General features: G+C 45.1%; 2 protein-coding genes across 2 annotated transcripts in view; both read left to right on the forward strand.

The window, feature by feature from the left end:
• The first annotated feature begins 531 nt into the window (after window positions 1–531).
• Window positions 532–1,949, forward strand: LOC114486628 (collagen alpha-1(III) chain-like). Its single transcript, XM_028492386.1, has 3 exons — window positions 532–573; window positions 1,362–1,649; window positions 1,835–1,949. The coding sequence occupies exons 1-3, from the start codon at window positions 532–534 to the stop codon at window positions 1,910–1,912; spliced, it is 408 nt and encodes a 135-aa protein (XP_028348187.1). The 3' UTR covers window positions 1,913–1,949.
• A 123-nt stretch (window positions 1,950–2,072) lies between these two features.
• PLCL2 (phospholipase C like 2) overlaps window positions 2,073–18,684 on the forward strand; it is a 200,959-nt gene continuing 184,347 nt past the window's right edge. Inside the window, exon 1 of the mRNA XM_007108536.3 lies at window positions 2,073–2,399. Coding sequence (XP_007108598.2) covers window positions 2,073–2,399 — 327 coding nt within the window. The remainder of the gene's footprint in view (window positions 2,400–18,684) is intronic.

Consider the following 18,684-nt stretch of genomic DNA (forward strand, 5'->3'; position numbering starts at 1 on the left):
TAGAAAAAGAAAGGAAGAAAGAAAGAAAAGGAAGGGAGGAAGGAAGAAAGAAGGAGGGATGGGACTGAATAAAATATTAGAACATTGTTGTCCATCGATGTGAAAATATGTCTGCTAGCGTGTAGGCCCAGGTTGGCAAGAGATGGATAAAAGCTTGTCTGATGGGTTACAAAACCATGAATCCAGAGATCAGAAGAATTAAAACACCCCGAGAATAACACCAAGGTATTTGAAGTTGCTTCAGAGGCAAGGGCGGGTATGTATATGTATGTAAAGCTCGTTTCCTCTGAGGCTGCTTGGCAGTTTGCTACAACATCATGCTGATGAAAGCAGGGTCTTTAAGTTCACCCCGCAGCGGACTGTCAGTTTCTCCTTCGCGCCCTGCGGGAAGCGCATTCCCGGAAAGGGAAACACACTAGTTGGAGAAGAGCTGGGGTGCTAGAGAAGGGCTGGAAGCTGGAGCCGGGGAGCCTGGGATGGAGAGGTGGGTGGGGCCAGGCTGGGTGCGGCCTCGGGTACCAAGATGCGGAGATGGGGCCACGTCTGGCTCCAAAGGGTGGAGAGCCAGGGAAGGTATTTGCTCGGGGGAGCGACATGATCAGGGTTTTTAGGCTGGTCACTCTACCTGAAGCATTGGGGGAGGGAGGAAGGAGGAAGGAGGAAGAACCAGAGGGACCGGCTGCAGTGATCCAAGTAGGATCCTGCCCCAAAAGATGAGCCAGACCTAGGGCGCGGTCTGCAGAGGGCTGGACCGGCTGGCGGCGGGACACTGGCGGAAGGACACTGGGAGGGAGGGACGATGGTGATAAATCCCTGGAGGACGACTCAGAGGGCTCAGAACAAGCTCTAACGAGGTCCTCTGCTTCTCACCTCTCGCCGCCCCCCTCCCCCCGCCCCAGCATCCTTGCAACCAGTTGAATCAATTCACAGATTCACAGTTCAGGAGCCCAAAGGAACGGAATTAGCTTCAGTATGTGAAGTGGGTCTGACCCACGAGGGGAGCCCAGAGGGGAACGTCCGGAGGGCCTCCTCCGGAGCTGGGCGGGAGCGGAACGAGTCCCGCGCGCGGGGCGGGGTAGGATGGGGCGCAGCGGCGGAGCCCAGAGCCCGGGACCATCGTGCGGCCCGCGGCCTGCGCTGTCTTTGCTCCTCGGGGCGCCGGCGGGTGACTGGAAGTTGCCAAATCTCTAGGGAGGCGGGGAGCCTCCCGGGACCCGCGGCCGGCGCCCGTCGCCGTCCGCTGGGCAGCGAGGTTCCTGCGGCCCGATGAGCCGGCCCAGCGGGAGCAGCCGCGACGGCGGCGACCACGAGCGGGAGCCGGGTGGCCCGCGGCGGCAGGGGAGGGTCCCCGCGGCCTGTAGGGGGCAGCGCCGAGCCCGGGAGGAGACGGCGGCGGCGGGGTGGGCGAGTCCCGGCCGCCCTGCCCTCCGTGCGCTTACCCGGCGCCGCCGGCTTCGGCGGGGACCCGGGGGTACGTGGCGGGCCCGGCGCGCGACAGCCCCTGGGGAGTTGGGATCCGGGGAGACCCCGGCGTCGCCACCCGCCCGCCCGGGGCCGCGAGAGCCTCGGGAGGCGCCTCCGCGTGGCCGGGGAGCGTCTGGGCGCCCGCCGCTTCCCCGAGCCCGAGCGGGACGCCCGGTGCCCGAGCGGTGGGTGCCCTGAGCCCCGCGGTGGGCGCCCCGTTCCCCCGGGGAGGGCGCCCCGTTCCGGCGCCCCCGGCCGCGCGGTATTTGTGGCGCCCGCGGCGGCGCGTGTGCCGGGCGTGTTTCCCTCCCTGGTGCCGGGCCCCGGGCCCCGCCGCCGCGCTGACTGTGTCTCTCTTCTCCCCCTGCAGGAATCTTCCGAGAATCCTGCTGCCGCGACTCTAACCGTGAGCGAGGAGAGCTCGAAACCAACAGCACATCTAAATTAAAAAAAAAAAAAAAAAAAAAAAAAAAAAAAAAAAAAAAAGGCGGAAGAAGCGGCCGAGGCGGCGGCGGGAGGAGGAGAGGAGGAGGGGCCGCGCGGCCCGAGGCGGCGGGGACGCGGGGACGCGGGGACGCGGCTTTGTGCTGGCGGGTCGCGGGGCGCCCATGGCGGAGTGCGGCCGGGGGGGCGCCGCCGGCGGGGCCCTGCCCACCTCCCCGGGCCCGGTCCTCGCGGCCAAGGGCGCCCTGAGAGCCGGGGCCGGGGAAGGCGGCGGCGGCGGAGGGCGCCTCGGCCACGGGCGGGCGCGCTATGACAGCGCCGGGGTTTCCAACGGAGACTGCAGCCTCGGCGTGTCCGCGGACGAAGCCCAGGCCAGCCCCGCCAGGGGCCCCCGCGGCGCCGCGCTCGCCCCGACCCCCGGCCCGGCCGCCTGCCCCCTCCCCCGGGAGAGCAAGCCGGGCGGCCTGCCCCGCCGGAGCAGCATCATCAAGGTAGGTGGGAGAGGGGCACCCGTCGCCCGGCCCCCGCCGTCCGCCGGGGCTCTTTCCCAGAGAGGGGAGTAGTGGTGGCAGGAGGGGGGTGTACGAGGAGCCCCCTGCTAACGGGAACCAGGGGTGCGCCGGTGCTTGGAGTGGTTGAGCGGGGATTGGGTGCATATGGCATTTGGGAAGAATGGAGAGGTGGTCCTGAATGTGCAGGGAGCTGTGCTCAGACATCCCCCGCGGAACTTAGGGATGTCACCTCTCCCAGGACTGGCCTGGAATGTTGGCCTGTACCTGCTTGGCAGGGCACGCTCTCCTGTGGTAGCCTCGGCTGGTAACAGACTCCCTGCAAGGTTTCCATTGTATGTTAAAAACAGTTATCATGTGAAAGCATGTTCTTAAAAATCCCAGGCAGTGAACAGAGATTATTTAATAGGTTTCTTCTGATCGCTCTATAGTTGCCTCTTGCAAACGGTTGGACTCAGAGGGTGCAAAAAATCCCAGGTCACTCAACCTCACGGAGAAATGGAGTAGGTTTCTGAACATAAATGCCCATTTCGGCTTTCTTAGGGTCAGAGGCTCTGAGAGATTACAGTCCTGCACGGTTTAATCTCTTCCTTGCTGCAGTAGGCAGGCCTCCAGCTCTGTGGAAGTTCTTTTGGGCAGTTTGCTTGGTTTTGCTATCTTTTGCCTGGGGTTATTTAGCAAAAGGAAGTCAGCGATTGTTTTGTGCATTTTAAACTCCAGGAGTAATATAAGGAACTCCTGAGTTTGTGATGGTTTCGTTCTAATATTACATTTTGGTCTGCAGTGCAAACATATTTCTCCTGACATGAAGTGAAAAAAAAAAATTGATGAGCTAAGAAGAGCAGAGCCTTAGGAAGGGCTAGCTCTTTCTGCTCAAGCTTGGAACAAATATGAAAATGTTGCTGTCTGAAGATGAGAGGTCACCAGGACAGTGAGCAGCAAAGCACCCTGACACGGCTGTCCCTACCTTCCTGTGGCAGATCATCAGTGGGAGAGGGAGAGCAGAACGGGCCCCAGTGAAGAGAATTGGCACTGGTGGTATCTGAAATTTAATTGGACCTACAGAAACCTTCTGAGTAGCATGTAGTGTCTGATGGTATTATCAGCCTCTGCAGTTACCTAGTGAAATATACAACCTTGCTACTGTATGTAACAGGCAGTTGTGAAACTGTTTTTCGCTTTGTCATGTGTTGGCCCAGCTTATGTCTGAGCAAGGGCACAGTTGGAGGGCTTAAAGATCAAGTGTATTAACAACTATCTGCAGCAGGCGCTTAGAGTTTAACTAAGGAAAGCAAAAGAGGTTTTTGCTGCATACCTAACCTAGCTTTTAGTGACTTAACGTTTTCTTCTACTCTGTCGCTTATGTTGCCATGGAAGTTGCTTTCAACCGTGCGTGCGTGGTACTCAATTCCCATTGACAGAGTTATGTGTCATAACTGTTTTTATTGGTTACTAGATATTTGTGGTGATTTTGCACTGCGGTGTTAATGAAATCTGTAGTAAAAATTCCAGAGAAGATACAAGCTGACCATATTTTAACTCCTCTCCCTCAATTTTTTTGAAAGGCCTGTTTTTGCACTTTAAAAAAAAATTCAGATTTAATTGTTGTCTACATGTGGTTCACAGTGTAACTTATTTAATTACAACAGCATCTGTTTTAATTTTGCATTCATGGGAGGTTAGGAAGAAGGATGGTTTGCCAACATTTCTGACATGTGGAATTGAGAACTTGTTGGTAGATATCATTGCTTCACTGAAGATGCTAGAAGCACATGGGGAAATGATTAATAATTCAGAAATCACTGGAATTTTGAAACTTTCCCAGATATCTTCGTCACTTTTCTTCTTTCTAATGAAGGCAGTTGGTCCCTTGTTTGCAGTTGTATCCCCAGATATACATTGTGAGGAATGTAGTAGGGGTTCAATAGGTTGCTTCCTGAATGAATGGACAAATGATAAGAAAGTACATGTTTTCTCTAAGTTCTTTTAATTTTTAAAATGGCTCATTGGGATTTACCAGTCTCATATCTTATTTATTGTCTTGTATCTCCTAAGATGACTTGACTCCTTTTTCTTGCCTCTATTTTCAATGTGCATTTTCTTAATCACCCTTTAAAACTATGGAAATAGTGTTGAAAGTTGATCAAGCCTGGATTTTAGGGAAGGAGTATGCTATATTTAAATAGGTAATTACTTGGTATTTACTCCCTTTCAGTTGGCGTCTTGAGGGATCAAGATTTTAGAAATTTAGTGTGGCATTTTCTAAAGACATGACAGCATCAAGTTAATAACGTAATAGAATAAAGAGATCTTTAACTTTAATACCAACTTTCATAAAGCAGCAAATAGTGCACAGGTATTTTTGTCACACGAATGGCAGAATTACATTTCACTTTTGTTAAAATATAATAAACAGCTTAGCAGGAGCCCATGTGAAAAAGCAGTGGTGACATCTTTCTTTGGTTTCTTTTGAATAAAGGGATGAATGCAGTCAGGTGATGGAAGGGGAGAGGCGGGAATAGATTAGTGAGCATGGTGATGATGGGGGACTTGAGGGCATGGCACGGAGAGTGCATGCTTACTAAGGATCAGAGGCTGGTGTTCATGGGGTTGCATTAGTTGCAGTGTCCGGCTATGCCTGTTTCCTAGTTCATTACAGTCTTGACCTTCCTCTTAGGTGGGGATCCCCAAATCAGAGAGAAAAATAACAGCAGAAATGGGATAAGCAGTGGGCAAAGAAGGGGGACTATTGCTGAGGTGCAGGACGTGCAGAAATCCACTGTAGGCTGACTGGAATGATATTCCTTATTTAAAATTATTTCTTTGGAACTCCATCTGTTTTGTAAATGTGGTGTTGAGTAAGAAATTGTAAATTGTAAAACTGCATTTTCTGCCAAAATAGATGCACAGATCCACACTAAAAGAGCTCCTTGGTTATGGAAAGAGTGTCGATGGAAATTCAGGGTGAGCAGCCTGGTAGGACCTTTCTAAGTACCTTGAGAAGAAAAATAAATCATGGAACTCATCACCAGACTTTTCTACTTTTCCTTAGCTTATTGAAAATAGTGTTACACTTTTTAGCTTATTCTCAAAGGCCTGTTACTAGATTTTTAGGGGAGAAGCCATTATGTTTGTCATCTTTAGTAATCTAGTAAACGAAAACATCACTTTCATTTTCTCTTTCCATATTTCATTTCATCACACCATTCAATACAGTCCACGCTTTATTTTGAAACAGTTAACTTGGTTAGCTGTTCAGATGGCATTCAGTTTTTACAAATAGCTCCATCCTTTAATTCAGGAGCTTGGTCTAAAAATATGAAGTAACATTTTAAGCCTTAGATTTCTTTTTAAGTTTTGAAATAAATGAAGTTAAAATGTCTATTAGTTTGGATGGTTTACTTTAGTCAGAGCTAATTAAATATTTTGGATGGTACATTAAGAGAGGTGATTTAATTTGCATAAAATAAAATTCACTCCTGTTGGTGTCTAGTTCTATGGAATTTGACAAACACATGTAAGTAATGTAACCACTACCACAACCAAGATCTAGAACAATTCTATCATCTCAAAAAATTCTCCAAGTCTCTTTGCAGCCTTCCCTGCCCCCTATCCCCAGACCATAACAATTATTGATTGGGGTATTTAAAAAAAGTAAGTTGGAAGTATAGCCATTGTACTATTTTGGTATTTAAAAGTAATGACAGCAGCCACTGTTTATTAAGCACTTACTATGTGCAAAACACATGAAAAGTGTTTAACTTGATTCTGTGACCTGGTCTTGCACCAACCATGGAGGCTGAAGAAAACCCCAAGTTCAGAGGGGTTAACTGCTTGTCCAGGATGCTGGAGCTGGTTGTTGTACCCCGCTTGTGCACTCCACTGACCCCCACATTACACTGGCAGTGTTAATTTTTTTGTATACTTAAGGAAGCATTGGTGGTTTGGAACACCAGATTTGGTTTTCCCCTTTAAATGTAGGGGATACTGAAGGGATAAAAAGAATCTCAATTTCTTCTGGCAGAAGAAGTTGGCAGATAATATAGCCAGGCAGCTGTCTAGTCACCTGTTACGGCTGCCTGACCAGAGACTCTGGCTTCACTGGGACCAAAGGTTTGACCTTGTCCAAGGTGGCAGCCCTTAGTTTTCTTAATACCACTGTTGTCCTTATTATAGTATCACGGTGTATAGGGGAAATGCTTTTACTAACTTTCCGCCAACATAGATTCCCTATGTCTTGATGCTGAGCACCGCATCATGGGGAACTAGCAGGCTTTTCACATCTATTATGCATATTTAAACAAAATAATTAAAATGTACATTATGGTGTAAATAAAGTAGACTCTTTGCAGGCCAAAGCTGGACTGTATTTATCAGTTCTGCACAGAAAGCAAGCACTCAATAACCATTTTCTGAATTTTATCTTAAGAATAATATCTGCATTTGACTTTAGACTTTTTTTTCTGAATGGGGGCTCGGGGGAGACAGCTGTTCACCCAGCAAACCTGTGGGCATATCATGAATATTCAACCCACAGTAACTGGATCACAGAGTGAATTTGTCTGGTTAAACAGGCAGCCTTGGTCGTTTAGGTCAGAAAACTCTGGTAGCCAGTCAGCAAGTCTCCACTTGGCTTTGTACTGATGCATGTGAGGGAGTCCAGGCTCGATAACTGCTGCAAGGTGGGTGCAGGGCCGTGGGTCTCAGCTACTCAGAGAGCTTTCGTCACACTTCAGAGTTCAGTTTCAGAAGTCATTAGGGGGTGTTCATTTTCAGACCCTAAAAATTACTTACCCCTTTTGCTTCTTCCCTTCCCTGTCTTCCAACTTCCCCTCCAAACAGTTATGCTTGACTTGTGGTGCTTTTCACCAGGTCCAAATAGACAACTGACAGGAAATTGTTTATTATTATTTTTTAAATTGCCTATCTTGGCCTCTCGAGTTAGTTTCTTAGAATGCTCTCTCCCAGTATCTGTTCAGTTCCTTTTATAGTTCTGTGTGCTCTGTAAGGGGTCTAAGCGAGACTGTTCTTTTTTGCTTTTGCTTTTTTTAATGCTTTAGTTCCCCATGCCTCAGAATTCAACAAAATAGGGCAGTGCTATCTGCAGCCTAAATGCAGGTATAAATGAATTGTGAATATTCACGTTTTTCCCTTCAGACTCTATTTTATACATGTGTTCGAACATAGATGCTCTGTTCCTTATTAATGCTAAATTTTGTCTGTCATTACTTGCTTGTCTACCAGACCTCCAGATTACTTTAGCTACTTACTTTTTATTTCAAATTAATGGATTCTGTAGTACAGGGGATATTCATATATTTTTACCAGTGGGCCACAGGATCTGAAAGTGTGCAAGCTGCCTGGCCAGCTTTTCTCTGCTGTTGATAATGGTGAATTGAGAGGGTTGTACCCGGCATGGGTGTTAGCAGTGACTCAGACAAGTCGGAACCCCCAGGGGGGTTTCAGTGGGACCTATGTTCCTTGTGGCAGAATAATGCCATAGCTTTAGGGGGCTCAGAGCATATAATGACTTACATTGAGCTTTAGCAACAATTGTGTGAGTGGGCCAGTCTTCTGGCAGGACGCCTGGCGCCTACCTGTCTCTGAAGGGCAGAGGAGGGCAGGTGAGGCTCTCCTGGCCGCGAGTGTGCTTGGTCACGTGGCGCGGGATTAGGTAAAACTTGTTCTAGGTAGTAATCTCAGCTGGGCTGTACAGGCAGACCACCTTTATTGTGGTTCGCTTTATCGCGCTTCACAGATAGTGCGCTTTTTACAAATTGAAGGTCTCTGGCAGCCCCGCATCGAGCAAGTCTGTTGGCGCCAGTTTTCCAACCGCATTTTTTCACTTCGTGTCTCTGTGTCACATTTTGGTAAGTCTCGCAGTATTTCAAAATATTTCCGTGTTATTATGTTTGTGATGGTGATCTGTGATCAGGGATCTTTAATGTTGCTATTGTAATCATTTAGGGGCACCACGAACCGTGCCCATGTCAGATGGCGAACTTAATTGATAAATTTTGTGTATGTTCTGACTGCTGTCGCCTCCCTGTTGCCTGAGACACAGCAATGTTGAAATTTGGCCAGTTAATAGCCCTGCAATGGCCTCTGAGTGTTCAAGTGAAAGGAAGTCACACATCTCTCATTTTATTTTATTTTCTCATTTTAAGTCAAAGGCTAGAAATGATTAAGCTTAGTGAGGAAGGCATGTCGAAAGCCCAGATAGGCTGAAAGCTAGGTCTCTTGTGCCAAACAGTTAGCCAAGTTCTGGATGCAAAGGAAAAGTTCTTGAAGGAAATTAAATGTGCTGCCCCAGTGAACACACCAATGGTAAGAAAGCAAAACAGCCTTATTGCTGATATGGAGAAAGTCTGAGTGGTCTGGAGAGACGATCAGACCAGCCACCACATTCCCTTAAACCAAAGCCTAGTCCAGAGCAAGGCCGTAACTCTCTTCAGTTCTGTGAAGGCTGAGAGAGGCAAGGAAGCTGCAGAAGAAAAGTTCGAAGCTTAGCAGAGGTTGGTTCATGAGGTTTAAGGAAAGAAGCCATCTCTGTGACATCAGAGTGCAAGGTGAAGCAGTGAGTGCTGGTGAAGAAGCTGCAGCAAGTTATCCAGAAGATCTAGGTAAGGTAATTCATGAAGATGGCTACACTAAACAGCAGATTTTCAATGTGGATGAAACAGCCTTCTATTGGAAGAAGATGCCATCTAGGACTTTCATAGCTAGAGAGGAGAAGTCAATGCCTGGCTTCAAAGCTTCAAATGACAGGCTAACTCTCTTGTTAGAGGCTAATGCAGCTGGTGACTTGAAGCTGAAGTCAATGCTCATTTACCATTCTGAAAATCCTAGGACCCTTAAGAATTATGCTGAATCTACTCTGCCTGTGCTCTGTAAATGGAACAACAAAGCTTGGATGATGGCACATCTGCTTGCGACATGGTTTACAGAATATTTTAAGCCCACTGTTGAGACCTATTGCTCAGAAAAAGAAGATTCCTTTTAAAATATGACTGTTCAATGACAATGCACCTGGTCACCCAAGGACTCTGAGGGAGATGCACAACGAGATACATGTTGTTTTCATGCCTGCCAACACAACATCCATTCTGCAGCCCATGGACCAAGGTATAATTTCGACTTTCAAGCCTTATTATTTAAGAAATATATTTCGTAAGGCTATATAGATGCCATAGAGAGTGATCCCGCTGATGGTTCTGGGCAAACTCAATTGAAAACCATCTGGAAAGGATTCACCATTCTAGATGCCGTGAAGAACATTCGTGATTCATGGGAAGAGGTCAAAATATCAACGTTAACAGGAGTTTGGAAGAAGTTGATTCCAACCCTCATGGATGTCTTTGAGGGGTTCAAGACTTCAGTGGATGCAGATAGTGGTGGAAACAGCAAGAGAACGAGAATTAGACGTGGTGCCTGAAGATATGGCTGAATTGCTGCAATCCCATGATAAAACTTGAATGGATGAGGAGTTGCTTCTTATGGATGAGTAGAGAAAGTGGTTTCTTGAGATGGGATCTGCTCCTGGTGAAGATGCTGTGAAGCTTGTTGAAATGACAAAGGATTCAGAATATTACATAATCTTAGTTGATAAAGCAGTGGCAGGCTTTGAGAGGATTGACTTCAATTTTGAAAGAAGTTCTACTGTGGGTAAAATGCTGTCAAATAGCACTGCATGCTACAGAGAAATCGTTCATGAAAGGAAGAGTCAGTTGATGGGGCAGACTTCATCGCTGGCTTATTTTAAGAAACTGCCAGTCACCCCCACCCTCAGCAGCCACCACCCTGATCGGTCGGCAGCCATCAACATCGAGGCAAGATCCTCCACCAGCAATAAGATTACAACTCACTGAAGGCTCAGATGATGGTTAGCTTTTTCTTCTTCAACCAACAAAGTATTTTAAAATGAAGGTATGTATATTGCTTTTTTAGACACAATGCTTTTGCCCACTTAGTAGACTACAGTATAGTATAAACACAACTTTTATATGCACTGGGAGCCAAAAAATTCGTGTGATTCTCTTTATTGCGATATTTGCTTTATCGAGGCAGTCTGGAGCAAACCCGCAGTATCTCTGAGGTGTGCCTGTACGGTGGGGTCTTGTTCTGTCCTCAGGACACACGTTGCATGTCTGGATTATTCAGGGGGAAGAATACTGGTGGGAAAACTAGAGGGTGTGAAGTTCGGTGCTTGGATCAGATTCTGGCTCCCTCTCTTCCTTCCTTTTGACCTTGGGCAAGATATTTAAGTCTGTGTGTCTAGTTAACCCATCTCTAAAACAGAGATAATGAAATCTCCCTCATAACATTGTCGTGGAGATTAAATGAGATGATGTGTGTGGAATATTCAGAACAGTGTGTGGCCTGTAGTAAATACTCAATAAGCAGTCCCTAGTATGTTTAGTTTCTCTTATTTAGAGTTGATCCTGAGATGAGCAAACTCATTTAGCTTCATTTGAATTGGAGATCACTAACACTGCCATCCCCATTTTGAAAGTCTTGTCTTTTGAGACAGAAGGAATGTACCCAGATAAGTTTCTCAGGCTTATTCTGAAGATGCTTCACGAATGAGTTTTGTTCTGGTGCCTTTCTAAATCTGATGCGTCAGTACAACGGAGCTCATATCTTAATAGCCCCACTTCAATCATCAGAGGGCACTGGACATTAGTTTTATTGCACCAGGCACCCGTATGTCTTGGTTTGCCCAGCATAGTCTGGACTTACCCTGGACAAAACCAGGGTTTTGTCCTCTCCGCTCTCCTTTGATGGATTTCAAAGCTTTTCAGGAGGGAATCATTTCCCATTTTTGTTTCTTTTTAACAAAATTTGATTTACACTTTTTAGGGTCCTGGAGGGTGAAGCAGATAATAGTAACAATTTGTTTTCAGGTGAGTTTTTTCTGATAGTATTTATCCCTACTATTGTTTTGGAATTGTCCAATAATATAAATTATTTATATTTAATAATTATAGAAATTATTATATAAAATATTATATAAGGATATTTATATAAATTATAAAAATATAATTTATATAAATTATAAAATTATAGAATATGTTTATGCCTTCAGCACATTACTATGAGTTCAGTAGTGAGGTATCTTCTTGGAGTTTGCTAAATATACGGATTTGGAAATAGCAGATATTACCACCCCAGAAACCAGGCAGCTGGATTTAAAAGTGATTAATCATGTAGATTCATGGGAGTTTTAGAACGGAAAGAGATCATGCAAAATTCTTTTGTAGTTATAGAGAGGCAAGGCCATACTGATCAGTACATCTAGCTCCTAGCTATGGTTGAGTTCATTTATTTGCATATTAGCCTAGCAGAATTGGAAAAAAATTGTTATGTAATACTGCAGTATGTGAGTATTAATAGCACAAGATGTGGTCTTCCAAACAGCTATTTTTGAGAATTTGTTTTTTTGGCTATAGATAGCTGCATGGGTACACATGCTACACTTGTGCATGCATGTACTCTGAAGACTCTGTTTATAAATAGTAAAGATTAAGAACAAACCAAATAACATAGTGGTGGTTGGCACGAGTCCTGTCTCGTGAGAGACTGATGGGTAGCAGGTGTCTGCTCTCTAAATTGAAAATGCCCAGGCAGGGGGAGCCTGTTTTTATAAACATTGCTGATGAGGCTTCTGTTGCTCTTGACCAATTAGCATGGCCACAGAGGGATAAGCGACCTCGTTTGCAGCTACCATTAGGATCACAAGCTGTATGACTCTCTCCACATGGTTTCCTGCTACTCTTTATTTTTCATCTTCCTTCTAAGCTCTGATATCCTGTGAGCATAAGTAGATGTAATTTTTCAAATAGTTAAAATGGTTTAATTCTTGGAGGAAGTGCAGCAAGTTGCTAGATTTTTATTGCTATTAATCCATGCTAATAGATTATATTAAATACCAATAGAATCATTCAGAGGTTTTCATATCGGAACTGATAGAGTTCCTGATGTAATGTGGGTTTAACGGATGTGTTTGTCTTTGGAGTTTTTGGTGGTTTGTTGAAAGTGATCTATATATTCTTTCAAAGCTTTCTCTGGTTTATGTATATTCCCATAAATGTTTTTTCTATACATTAAAATAGTATCAGAAGTTGAATTGCTATGTCATAGGATATGTGTATATTCAGCTTCAGTAAATATTATCGTGTGCTTTTCCTAACTGACAAAACTAATTGACACACCCACCAGGTTATGTGAGTTCTAGTTGCTCTAAATGCTTCGTAATACTTGGCATTGTCAGTGGTTTTTGTTGGTTTTAAATTGTATCTGTGATGGTTATGTAATGCACTGTGGCTTTTAGGTTGCATTTCCCTGATGATGAATGATGCTGAGCACCTTTTCATGTTTTCTTGGCCATTAGTATATTCTCCTTTGTAAAATGCCTATTCATGTCTTTCGCCCATATATAAAAATTGGGTTTTTATATTTTAAAAAATTAATTTGTGGGACTTCTTTACATTTTCTGGATATATCTTTTGTGTGATACGTATATTGAAAATTTCTTCTCCTAGTATGTGACTTGTCTTTTCATTGTCTTAAGGGGCACCTCTTAATGAATAATAAGTCTTAGTTTTAGTGAAATCCAGTTTATCAGCATTCTCCTTTATGGTTGTCATTCTTTGTGTCCTGTGTAAGATATTTTAACTTAGCTTGAGACCATGAAGATATTCATTTATTTAACTTCTAGAACCTTTATTTTTCAAATTTAGCTCTGCAGTGTGTCTGGAACTTATTTGTGTGTGTGGTGTGAGGTAGGGGTCAAGATTTTTCTTTCCATGTAAATATCCAGTTAATTAATCCAGCACCATTTATTTGAAAATATCATTTTTCCCTATTGCACTGCATCGGCCCTTTGTCATATATCAAATGACTTTATATGTGTGGGTTTGTTCTGAAATCTATTTTGTTAGATTGGTCTATTTGCCTATTCTTTCGTTCATACTGTCTTTCTTCCTAGGTGTATACCCAACAGATAATTAGTCCATCTGTGTATCAAAAGATATGTACAAGAATGTTTGTAGCAGCATTAACCGTAAGAGCCCCAAACTGGAAACAACCCAAATGCTCATCTTTTAAAATAAGCATGTCACACAGTGGAATACTATGAAGAAAAAAGACAGACAGACAGACAGGAACAACAAAAAGAGCAGATGACTGCTACATGTACCACTCTAGCCTCTCAAGATAATGTTGAGGGAAAGAAAGCAGACACAAAAAAGAATGCATATTGTATGATTGCATTTATATAAAGTTCCAAAACAGACAAACTGATTTGTGGTGATAGAAATCATAACAGTGGTCCCATTTTAGGCTCATGACTGGGAGGGGGGACCCAGGGGGCTTCTGGGTGTCACTGATTTTTGGTTGCTGGATCTGAGCGTGGTTCCACTTTGTGAAAATCCATTGAACTGTACACACTTCTGACTTCCAGAGGTATATCATACTTCAATAAATAAGTTGATTTACACAATTGTGAAAATTAATCAAAATTAGATACTTACAGGCTGCTTCACCCTGCACTGTTTAGGACACTGCCTTTCATAGTTTGCTGCTGTCTGTCGATCAACGTGTAAAACACCTTTTTGCTGCATTGGGGTGCTCATGCCACGGCGAGGCCTGGTGGAGGCCCAAGCTGTGTGATGGTGTGGAGTGGGGGCTAGGGGAGATGCTGGCTGGAACAGCAGGAGGACGGGATCCTTCCTGGGCTGTGCCGAGAACACATCAGGAGCCGGGCCTGGAAGGAGCGGGGGCGGGGCGGGCTGACACAGTGGTGAAGGGAGTGTTGGTCACTGGCGTCATCTTACTCTGTTGTGATTGCTGGGAGTTTTGACGATCGGTTTGGTGTGATTTTGAGCGTTTTCATCCCTTCCGGTGCGCTCGAAAGATTTACTATTCGAAAACGTGCTGCTCACACAAAACTTTGAGAACCTCTCCTTTGTGGAGCACCTGTTCTCTGCAAGACGGTTTTCTAGAGAGCACTTTTGGTCTCAAAAGCAGTGAACAAACAGAAACCAGTTATCCAGGTTTGTAGACAAAAGCGAGAGTTTTGTGTTGGCCACTGAAGAGCCATCTACCTGGGGTCCCAGGTGGTCAGCAGAGTTTTGGCTCTATTGGCATTTATCTTGTCCCATCGAAATGTTCCTTCAGGTGGGGAGAATACCAGCTCTTCAAATGGGTCACACTGGAATTTTTAGGACACTGAATTATCTGGATTCTAAAACATACTAACGTGCAGATCCACTCTAGTCCAATTAAATCAGAATTTCCGGGGTTTTCCTAAAGCGACCTGGGAGATTTTAGGGCATGGTCAGGGTTGAAAATAGCTGAAACCTTTCTCCTGTGTTGGGTCTCAGACTGGTCAGCTCTGTTAGATATGACAGAACAAGCAGCCCCAGAATCCTGCAGGTGACAGGCGGTTGGTTGGTGATCCTGTGGCTGGTAGGGCGCAGGGTGTAGGGTGCAGCCTTCAGCTGCCTCAGTGGAGCCTCTCCTTCGAGGACTTGAGTTGCCCTTTTTCCAAGGGGGTATGTAAGACACGGATGGTGCCTCACCTTCATCAAGTCAAATCTGGAGAAACTGACTTACATGTAAAAATGGTGGTCTGCCCTCTGTGCTAATCTTTGTACCTTAAGAATGTATTTTTGATCCAAATAAAGGAGTATGTTGCATCAATACAGGCCCCGGGTTCATTATTTGGGGCCTTAATCTATGTGGATTCATCACTGTGCAGCCACTGTATCCTGGTCCATCCCTCACAAGAGAAAAGACCTCTGTGTACCCAGGACATTCTGCATCATGGAAGAAGACCTCTGTAGGAGGAATATTTTTTGAAAGAACTAATTTGACTGAGGCATGAGCACTGTTTCTAGAGAGAGGTGATTGTTCATTTCAAACTTTAACCACCACAGGCGGTGACGTGTAGTAAAAATGCTGTTTACTCGTGGCAGATTATACATCGACCCTTGAAGACAGGTGTCTGTCTGTACAGGTAATTTATGCTGGGAGGAAGAGAACAGTCTGGTGATGCTTCAGGGCATCCCGTGGTGGTGTGTCAACAGTCGGGGTGGGTGTATCTTGATCTTTGGGTGAACGTCTACTTTCTGAATTCTGTAGCCTTTTCCTCTTGCCACACAGACCCTTGCGGTCAGGAGGAATGACCATTGAACTCCCAGAGCAGCTGTAAAATATATTTCGTTGACTGCAAAGCAGTCACATGAAAGCATCAGTGTGGCGGATTCATGGTCTTAGTGACTTGCTGTGTGCTCTTTCTCCAGGACTTGGCTGCTCTTATCAACAGACCACCATTATTCACGCTCATCCTTTTAGGTCAATTGTTTTTCTCTTCCAAATTAACATGAGTGGATATTCCAGAATAGAAGCTTGTGTCCCCCTGTCCTAGCTGGGAAGGCCGAGTTTTTGGAGACCCCGGTCTCTGGAGGCTGGAGGATGCACAGTCTGGCAGCAGAGAAGTGTTCTCGAGCCTTCCTGACTGTGGTTGGGCCCCACTTATTCATACATAATTGATACACCTCTAATTGTTGTTTTATTTACTTATTTGTAAATGGGAGGCAGAGTAGAAATGAGCTTTAACATTCTTTGGGGGAGAAAGTCTACAGTCTTTCTGTGAAAGTTTAGTACTCCCTAATATTTACCAAGCTAAGAATTGGAGGGGTTTCCTTTCCTACAGCGTAATTAGCCAGATCTTCTTACCCATCTTCTCTGTTAGGGAAGAAGGTATTGTTGAAGATTATTTTTAATCGTTAAATATCCCTTTTGCCCCCAAGAATACCTGCCATTGATGAATGATACCCTGAGGGGACTAGAAGCAAGAAGGTGAAACAAAGCGAGAGAAATAGGCAAGTGGCCTTGCTGGCTGGCTTCTCACTTAGTGGAGGAGAAGTGTCCTCCCTCTGTGGCAGTTCCCTGACCTCAGTGCGTTTATCTTGCTGATTGCCAGACGGCAAGGTAAAACAAGGAGGGAGATGGCGTAGAAGATGTCACCGAAATAACAGGCTGCGGTAGAGCTCCAGACCCAGATAGGACTTGGCGACTCTCAGGCCTGCCATTCCTACGAGCACCAGGGGCTGTGGCATCCATGCATTATGCTCCAAAAGAGTGCGTTCAACCTTTTCTTCACCAGGCTACAGATAGAGAATGATGTAGTTGTGCAGCTCAGTTTGAAGAGGTGGCTTGTGGCTACAGGCCCCCACCCAGCTGTGACGAGGCCAGGGATGGAAGGTGAGGGCTTGCAGGATCAGTATCCTGGCCAGCCTGTAATCCACCGGTGGCCCCCGGTGCTCTGCCAGGGCACCCACATTTAGTGGAGGCTGTGCTTTCCAGGTGGTAGAGAGGAGAACAGAGGTGTGCAGAAAGGTACGGTCGGCTCTGGGTGCTCCGCATCCATGGCTGCTGAGGTGATGCCCCCCGTTACACAACTGCAGGGGCTGGCTCACCTCTGTGGTGGACAGGAGCTCGGCCCTGGGACGCGCCATGGAGCTGCAGCCACTGGAGCCACGTGGAGCCCATGCAGACAGCATCAGTAGACGGGTGTGAGACCTGGACAGGATGGGGCATCTCAAGAGTGAGAGGGACAGTCAAGCATCTGCGTTCACAGCAGGGCCGATGTCGTGTATAGAGAGGACTGTTAGTCTAGCCTTGGGCTTTTCTCTTATATCCGAACAGAGCCAACCGTGGGATCATGTTTAAAACCAACAACAAAAGAGCCTCAAGTAGGCAGGGAGGCTGAACTCCCTGAGCTCCTCTGCAGAGGCTCAAGCCTGAGACGAGGACTCCAGTTCCGGTGCTCAGGGCTGTGTTCTGTGGGGACCGGGAGCTGCAGGTGGGGAGCCCCGGGCTCTCATCTGGGGTTTGTGCCTCTGCCCCATCGTAATGTTAAATGCACCCAGAGGAGTCCGCCTTCTCTTTTGCATGTAAGAGGTACATGAATTCTCGTCTGCCAGATTTCTTAGGTGTGTTTTGGCCACCTGGGTCGGTACTTTCTGAGTGACTTTCTAATGTAGTAGGTAAAGGCTGTATAAATCTTGGGAGGATCTGTTTATCTGAATGATTCGGTTGCTGCTATTTTACTTTTTCAATTCTTTGCATGAGAAAGATCTGTGCTGTTCCTATAAATTTACTCATAAATCCATTAAACCACTCACTCTCCATCCTAAAAATCCTAATGAGAGACTCTATCCTGTTTTAAAGGTCACATTTAATTTCCCACCTCTCTTATCATCTATAATATACAATGTTGTTTTCAATACTCCCTGTTCCATCTTATTTGAATATCATGTTTTGGTTTCATATTTTAAATTCATTTCATTCTGACTTTGATTTACTTACCATTTCAAATGGAAATGCATAACCCCAGGTCCTGTGCCTTGTCCCCCAGCCGGTCACTTTTATTATTTTTCAGCGCTGGGAGCTGGTGGGTTGGCCTGACGGTTTTAGTCATGACCAGGATAGAGCCAGTGAGGTTATTATTTTTCAGCGTTGGGAGCTGGTGGGTTGGCCTGACGGTTTTAGTCATGACCAGGATAGAGCCAGTGAGGTTTTAATCTCAGAGTTGTGAAAGGTTCTATTATGACTTAAGCAGTGACTGTGATACTAAAGAAAATGACCTTCATTTTTTTCTGGACAAAGTAACAATTCAGAGAAGAATTTAGGAAGTCTCTCAATATGATAATAATCATTTAAATACAGTTATTTCTGTATTTTTAGTATTTTTCAGCGGATTTGAAAAGACAATACAATTTTTAACTAATGAAATTACAAATTACACTTTATTTTATTCTTTATTCTATTCTCATTCCTACTGAAGACAGAAAATCCGAACTTTAGATCATATTTTGACTTCTAAGAAAATCAGCAAGACTCTTTATATCTCACTGTATTCTCTATAAATTGAAATAAAGCTACATGTTAATCTCCTCATTGCATGATTGTCGTAATATTTTGAAAGAACTTTAAAACTCCTAAAGCAAGATGTTATGAAAACATAAAATGGTGGTAACAATACTTAATAACCAAAAAAGGAAAAAAAAATCATCTGTGAAAGTTCACGTGTAAGCTAGTAACACCTCACGTTTGCATAGTTCTTTAATCTCCACCAGGCACTTTTTTTTTTTAACATCTCTGTTGGAGTCTAATTGCTTTACAATGGTGTGTTAGTTTCTGCTGTATAACAAAGTGAATCAGCTATACATATACATATATCCCCATATCCCCTCCCTCT

Source organism: Physeter macrocephalus, chromosome 1 (genome assembly GCF_002837175.3).
Source record: "Physeter macrocephalus isolate SW-GA chromosome 1, ASM283717v5, whole genome shotgun sequence".
NCBI lineage: Eukaryota > Metazoa > Chordata > Mammalia > Artiodactyla > Physeteridae > Physeter > Physeter macrocephalus.